The sequence below is a fragment of the Trichoderma citrinoviride genome (assembly GCF_003025115.1).
Source record: "Trichoderma citrinoviride strain TUCIM 6016 unplaced genomic scaffold BBK36scaffold_16, whole genome shotgun sequence".
Lineage (NCBI taxonomy): Eukaryota > Fungi > Ascomycota > Sordariomycetes > Hypocreales > Hypocreaceae > Trichoderma > Trichoderma citrinoviride.
The window spans coordinates 709,085-716,323 of record NW_020194724.1 but is presented as its reverse complement, the minus strand read 5'-3'; the positions used below and the strand labels follow the sequence as shown (position 1 = coordinate 716,323).

Sequence of the window (7,239 nt, the reverse complement as noted above, 5' to 3'; positions counted from 1 at the left end):
AACCCTAACCCTAACCCTAACCCTAACCCTAACCCTAACCCTAACCCTAACCCTAACCCTAACCCTAACCCTAACCCTAACCCTAACCCAGTAATAAACTAGTAAGAGCTTATCTCTTAACTCTTTTACTCTTTTCTTAATTTAATTAGTATTTTAATAAAATTATATTTAATACTTAATATATAATACCTCTCTTTTTATACTCTCTTTCTTTTATTTAATAATTACTTACTTAATTAAGCTCTAGATCTATTTATATTAATCTTCCCTCTATCTCTCTCCTTTATTTACTACAGTTATCACTATAAATAATATCCGCTGCCTGGTATGCAGTAGCATATGTAGCAACTTGGAGATGCGCAGTAATAGTTACAGGAAACACGGAGGTGTCGACAACGCGGAGCTTCTTCACGCCCTTGACCCGGAGGTTCGTGTCAACCACCTTGCCCATAGCTGCAGTTCCCATCGGGTGAAAAGTAGACCTGGTGCACAGTTAGTGCTTGCTATGAATAAAGATTGTTTAGACTTACGCAAGACCAGCGGCAATACGAGCATCAATATATGCGTCTGTCGACTCTGTCGTGAAGGTTTCAGTAAATCCTGTGGCACCTAACTCTCCAGCGATAATGTCTCGACCAAGAGCCGTCTTGTTCGAGGAGAGGAAGTCGATTTGGAGACGCATACCCTCGCGGGCAACGAACTTATCAACTTCGGTGGAGTGATAGTTGGGATTGATGTTAGGCACATCGTTGATATCAGAAGAGTTAAGAGTGACGCTCCCCTTAGACGTGGGCAGTAGGTTGATGAGCATGATAGTAACGGTGGTTCCGTCCGGTGTACCGGTGTACATGAAGACGTGCTCATTGAATGTGCGATTGGTCTTGAGCAGAGGATGAGTCTTCGGATCAGGCTTCTTCCCCTCGTCCTTCTCAATAGCAGCGGCCAATCCGGCTTTGTCCGTGATGCTAGTCGTGACGAGGAAGTCTGCCGGTGTTCCATAGCCGTATTGTGGCAGATTCCATAGCGGGTTGGGCGAGGTGACAGCATAGCCTGCCGATGGGTTCTTCAAAGTCCACAATGATGCAAAAAGACCATGGTCTTGAAAGTTCTTGCCAACATCGGGTTGAGATACGCGGACGGGGATGTTGAACTTCTTCAGCTCATCGGCTGGTCCGATTCCGGAGAGCATGAGAAGCTGAGCAGTGCGGATGGCGCCAGCGGACAGGATAATCTCCTTCCCCTGAATCTCAGTTCCGTTGGCGAGCTTGACGCCAGTGGCTTCGGGCTCTTGGCTCGACGCAGTGGGAGTGCTCAGAAGGACTTTTGCGACCATGGTCTTAGTGAGGACAGTGACTCCGCCGAGCGGGAAATTGTTCGAGGCAATTTCACGGCGGCCCTTGAGCTTGTTCTCAAAGAGATCGCCAATACCGAGAGGGTTGCCAGCGTTGCCGTCAACGTTGGGAAGCAGCTGAACGCCAACAGCTTCCCATGACTCAAGAGTCTGGTTGCGCAGTGGGAATTCGCGATGGGTAGAGATGATTCCTTGGATAGGCAGAGGACCGTCTTTGCCGTGCTCTTTCGGGTTGTCGACAGGGCAGTCCTCACTGAGTTTCATGTACGGGAGGAGCCCAGCATAGGACCAGCGGTGATCATCGACGAGGTCGCCCCAGAGGTCAAAGTCATACTTGTCGCCGCGAATCCAGCCACCTGAAAGAGCACGTCAGCATGGACTCTCATATAGTGTCAGTGCCTTGCGCTGTCAATGCGCCTGGATGCAAAACGGCTGAGGTGCCTTGACCTGGGCTTCTTCACCTGAGTTGATAACAGTGCCGCCTCCAAGCGCCTTGCCGCAAGGCAAATCAACATTGCGGTTGTTCAAGGCCACCTGCGGGACCGTCTTGTACTTCCAATCATACTCTCCACCGATGAGGTTGGTTGAATTGGGCCACATGACACTCTCGTCGTTGTTGGCGTTGCCTCCGGCCTCGATGACAAGGATCTTGAGGGACGAGTTGAAATGGTGGAGACGGTTGGACACAACGGAGGCGGAGAGGCCACCGCCGACAAAAATGTAGTCCCAGAGCATGGTGGACGCTTCCTCTGCCGTTGTTTGGGTAGGCTGGTTCGTCGACTTTGCCATCTTGAACTCACAAGAGCGGTCGAACAGGCTTATATGTGCAGAACGCGGAACGTTGTACTTAGACTATCCGATCAGGGCTTCTATTGATTGCTCTTCCAGAACCCTGCGGTTAGGCCGACAATCAAGAATCAATAGTCGGTTTCGGACGGAAGCTTCAATATAAAACACCCCCAGGGATAGATGCTTGCTTCTGCACGTCAGCCAGCTTGCTGTGGGTATCCCAGCGGATGTATTGGCTTGAGCTCAATAAGGTAGTAGATAGTCGGATACGGGATGCGCGATGCGTAATCCTCGAGAGAAAAGGAAACAAGGACGCAGACTTGTCCTTTAAATATTCGTTTGTTTACAGACCAACGCGCACTCGCTAACTACGCCAACATCTATTCGGCTTCTTATCATCGCTCGCGTCGCATCAACCAGAATTGTCGTGCCATAGACGTCCAACGCTCCTACCGAAGAGGCTTCGACAACGAACGATGTCCTGCGGCTTGAGAGGGGTAAGGGCGCCACATGGAGAGAGCGTGCTCGGCATGGGGAAGATGAGAGGAGACGAATGAGAGCCTCTGCATGGATAAAGTTCCTGACGCCACTGTCAGCATGTCAGCTCTCTATGCGCAAACGCTTCTAGGTATTGTCCGTTTTGGGCATCCGGGGCCGTTGGTCCAGGGTCTCGTCCAAGATTGTTGCGCGATTTACCCAATATGTTGTATGCGCTATCAGACACAGTTCGAATTGCAAGCGGGAGCATCAACGCCGACCCCTGTGCTGATCAATGGGAGTTGGACTTTCGCTTTCCCTAACTGGTCTGGAGCCGGTGATATACGCACGTGCTTCCTGCGGGATCGAAACGCTACGGCATATAAGTTGACTTGTCAGCTTTTGAGGCACAGACTGGAGACGCACGGGTGGCTAGGGAGCCTCCCTAGTTGCCGCTTCGGCCGCTTCGGGTATAAAACCTAGTCTCATCCCCTGTCATCTCCTGCCACTCTAGGAGCTAGTGCACTTGGCCTGCGGACGCAATGGCACACAGGTGCTTCGTGTCTCGTATGAGTCCAGAGAAGGATCTTACAGTGAAACCCTCTGCGATCGTCGAGGTTGCAGTGGCGCTCACGGACGGGTAAATTCGAGCCATCGATTTTGCGCACTGGTCAATGCCGTACAAAACAAACTATAGCCGTTTCGACCCCTACCTGGCCTATCCTGATCACATCGCTTATCGAGTGTGGCTGCTGGCTCCACGTTCTCTACGTATGGAATCAGTGGGCGTAACATTTGTAGGATTATAACAGTCACCCGCATGCCCTCCGCCTCTTGTTCCCATTCTGATCAACTGTGCATATTACATACGTGTGTTGGACTTCGATAGTAGCCAGCGCACTTCCCTTGTCCTACCCATGCCTACACAGATCCAGATCTGAGTTGCGATCGATTGTGAAGACAGATTATCCAACGTCTTTATGATATTGCGACTCAAGCGGTGCTGAGGTCGCAGCAGCAGCAGCAGCAGCAGCAATGGCGGCACCAGAGGCTTCGCCGATAGTTGGGAGCGAGCTCCCTCCCATCAATCATTACGGTGCTGGCATCGTTGCTCTCTCGGTGGTAATGCCTATTATTGCCACTGGATGGTTGGCGCTGAGGGTATGGACTCGACGGATAAGAGGGATCTCGCCCTTCCTCGTGGAGGATATCTTCTGCTATATTGGTCTGGTGAGTACCTCTCAACAATAGACGCGCAGGTGACGCTTGAAGCATAACGATGACTAAAAAGCTCTTGGCTACAGTTCCTCTTCTGGGCAATGGGTATTAACGGCATCTTGAGTACGTGGCGATTACCGATAGCATTGCAGAAGAACACCACGACCGTGATACTAACGAAGAATCCCAGTGGTCGTTTACGGTGGTCTCGGAAACCACCTTCGTCAGCTCCAGCCGATTCAAATCCTACGGTATTCTCAGATTCTCTTCGCCAACCAGGTTCTGTATGCCACTGCTTTGGGATTCACCAAAACCAGCCTCGCACTCATGCTGAAGCGCATCTTCTTCACTCAGTCGTATAGCTGGGTCGCTTATTGCGTAATCGCGCTCAATGTCTCCTGGGTGATTCAGACCATCTTGACGGGCATCTTGATCTGTCAGCCTGTCACCATGAACTGGGACCCGACCGCGCGGGGCCATTGCGGTAACCAGACGCTCGCCTTTGCGGCGGTTAGCATTGTTGATATCATCACCGATCTGGCAATCATGATTCTGCCTCTTCAAATGGTATCAAAGCTCCACATGAAGAGGACGTATAAAGTCGCTCTGATGGGCGTGTTCGGTTTAGGTTTCGTGTAAGCTTCGCAGTTCACAACACAAATCCCGCCTTAGACTTGTGTCCACCCACTAACTCGCCAGTTAGAACCATCATCTTCACAGCTGTCCGTCTTTATCTCGTTTTCAACGTCGACTTCCTGGACATTACGTTCTCCGCGATACCTACAACCATACTCGGCATATTGCAACTTGGTGTCGCCAACATAGTAATCTCTGCGCCACTGCTTCGTCCAGTGCTGGACAGAACTCTGGGTAAATGGTTTTCCCTCTCTGTGGTCAATGGCTCCCGCGGTACGCCTGCGGCTGGCTCTCATCCCAGCGGTATCTCAAAACCAGGAAGCTCTGCAAACCTAGGCCTGCATACCAGTATCCACGGTCGTCCGAGGGCACCGGGGAGCAAGAACTTCCACCGGATTACCGAGAGCGAAGAAAACCTGAGATGGGAAATGGATGTGATGCATTCTGACAAAGGCAGAACCACATACGCGGCGTGGCCAGAGGGAAGCCCAGAGAGCGTAATGGAAATGGGAACGACGCCACCAGCGGGCAAAATTTTGAAGATTCAATCTACGGAGGTGACACATGAATAGCGGTTTCGTTCAGGATACCCTTTGAGCTAATAATTGGAGTTGATTTGGCGCTTGGTGGGCAATTTTGAAAAGGATATCCCCAGAAAGGCAGGAAGTTCAAGTCTGAAGCTGTATCAAACACAATTACCTTAATTAGTAATAGACATGATGGCGATATAGCAAACGTACCTGTCTGCGCTCTACACTGGTGTTGTAGCTGTTTCCATTAGTCCAGGATTGTAGTAGAAATGCCGACTCTATCACCAGACTGCTGATAAACAGCGTCGAGAACGGCGCCGTTCCAGTGTGAGCAAATGGAAATGACTGCTGCAGGACGCGATGTCCGAGACACCTTCTCCTCGTAGAAGTGATTTGCTGTTGTTTAAGCCAGGGAAGATAGGATAGTTCACACATTGTTTGCTGACGCCATGTAACTCATTGTGGATTAGTGCTTAGTGCTTTGCAACATGACTCGGGTTTTCCAAACTTAACATGGCGAAGATCGTGGTCAGCAGCAGAGACCGATGTCACCCAATTCCTCTTAGTGCCATTTAACACAGCCGACAGCCTATGCACATATCGCTACCGACGATAATCAGAGACAGGGACGAGATCATGGGTCACTACTCATAACGGCAGGAGAACAGTTGGGTTGCAGCTGTAGCCTCATTCCTCTGCACACACTGGGTTCGAGATCCATTTCAAGGCAAGCGAAATGATGAAACAACCATGTGCAATCTCCATTCAGATGCAACGAGCCATTCCCAGCCTACTCACCGTGACTTGTTGAATCAGTCGACGAACGCTTTCGTCCCGGAGACTTCTCGATCGCCGAACCACTCGCGGATATCCCAGAGCAGTAGATCGGGCACCTCGTAGGCTGCAAAGTGACCGCCATGGTCGTGAACGTTTCTCTTGATCACATTACCACCACGCGTCGCCCAATCCAGAGGCAGTCGATAGGTGATATCAAAAGGGAACTGGCTGATTGCCACTGGTATCTCCACCAACGGCAGAGTGCCAAAGTCAAGCCCGTCAAGAGCACCATCTTCAGCCACCTCCCTGTAGAAGCGCATACCGGCATATGGTCCTTGGATGTAGTACATCATCGACCAGGTAATTATCTCTTCTGGGGTCCAGACTTTGATTGCTGGATCGACGACTTCTGCCATCAAGGCGTAAATCCACATGGCATTACCTAGCGGAGAATCCGACACCGCAAAGGCCGCTGTGAGTGGCTGCGTCTCTTGTATCAAGCGATAGCCAGATGCCTGGCTGATATAAGTCTCCAATGTCGCAATGTACGCTATTTCATCAGGAGTTGCTACTCCTTCTGCAAGTTTGCGAATATCTCTCTGATCTGGCTGAATGATCCAGAAATTGCTCAATGCAGATACGACGTTGTTCGGAAACAAATGTGCCTGGAAACGAAGAATGACGCCGCCAAAATCTCCGCCCTGTATGACGTATTTCACGTAGCCGAGTTGCTGCATTAATTCGTTAAAGGCATGTGAAGCATGGGTAGGGCCAAATCCAGGGTGCTGAGGTGCAGGGGAAAATCCGAATCCCGGTATTGATGGAGCGACCACATGAAACGCCGGGACGGATTTGTTAGGCGGGTGAGTCAAGTCGTTTATGACGTTGCTGACCTCGAGGAATGAGCCTGGCCAGCCGTGGATGAAGAGGAGAGGAATAGCATCCTCGCGCGGCGAGCGGTGATGAACATAATGTAGCGGGATTGCGTTGGTGTCGTTGCCTATTGTCGGCTCAACAATGATTGTGAATTGCTGCAGTCTGAAAATCACCGTTAATGAGGTTCGCAAACCTAAGAACTACAATGTTGACTCGCCCTTTATTGATAGACTCCTCGACAGCGCTCCAGTTGTATCGATGGACCCAATATTGCTGAACGTTCGTAAAGTTCTCCATGGTTGGACCCTCGTATGTTGTCTCTATGAAAGCGGGGGACCTGGCGCGCAGGACACGCTGTCTTGTGTCTTCGATGAAGTCTCGGTTAACGTGAAGTTTGAACGGCTTAGACACCTGGGAGAAGGTTGTGTTAACATTTGGGATAGAAAATGCATTTAATGCCCACACAATGTTGAAGAGGATAGCAATGTAGAGGAATATCATTATGATATGCTCTCCTCCTGCAAAGCTCTTGGCACAAGGAAGAATTTCGCTGTTCGTCTTTATGTCAACTCAGAGATTAAGGAA

The 7,239-nt window shown here is 50.4% G+C and overlaps 3 protein-coding genes across 3 annotated transcripts; 1 reads left to right on the top strand and 2 right to left on the bottom strand.

The window, feature by feature from the left end:
• Positions 1-283: 283 nt before the first annotated feature.
• Positions 284-2,086, bottom strand: BBK36DRAFT_1128791 (GMC oxidoreductase; the record flags this gene model as incomplete). The annotated part of the gene is made up of 3 exons (XM_024891661.1): positions 284-482; positions 531-1,707; positions 1,813-2,086. The coding sequence occupies 3 exons, from the start codon at positions 2,084-2,086 to the stop codon at positions 284-286; spliced, it is 1,650 nt and encodes a 549-aa protein (XP_024746067.1).
• Positions 2,087-3,652: 1,566 nt separating this feature from the next.
• Positions 3,653-5,043, top strand: BBK36DRAFT_1128816 (GPCR, PTH11-type; the record flags this gene model as incomplete). The annotated part of the gene is made up of 4 exons (XM_024891666.1): positions 3,653-3,847; positions 3,922-3,958; positions 4,026-4,470; positions 4,539-5,043. The coding sequence occupies 4 exons, from the start codon at positions 3,653-3,655 to the stop codon at positions 5,041-5,043; spliced, it is 1,182 nt and encodes a 393-aa protein (XP_024746066.1).
• A 770-nt stretch (positions 5,044-5,813) lies between these two features.
• BBK36DRAFT_1184862 (alpha/beta-hydrolase) lies at positions 5,814-7,155 on the bottom strand (the record flags this gene model as incomplete). Its single annotated transcript, XM_024896415.1, has 2 exons — positions 5,814-6,809; positions 6,868-7,155. The coding sequence occupies 2 exons, from the start codon at positions 7,153-7,155 to the stop codon at positions 5,814-5,816; spliced, it is 1,284 nt and encodes a 427-aa protein (XP_024746065.1).
• Positions 7,156-7,239: the final 84 nt, after the last annotated feature.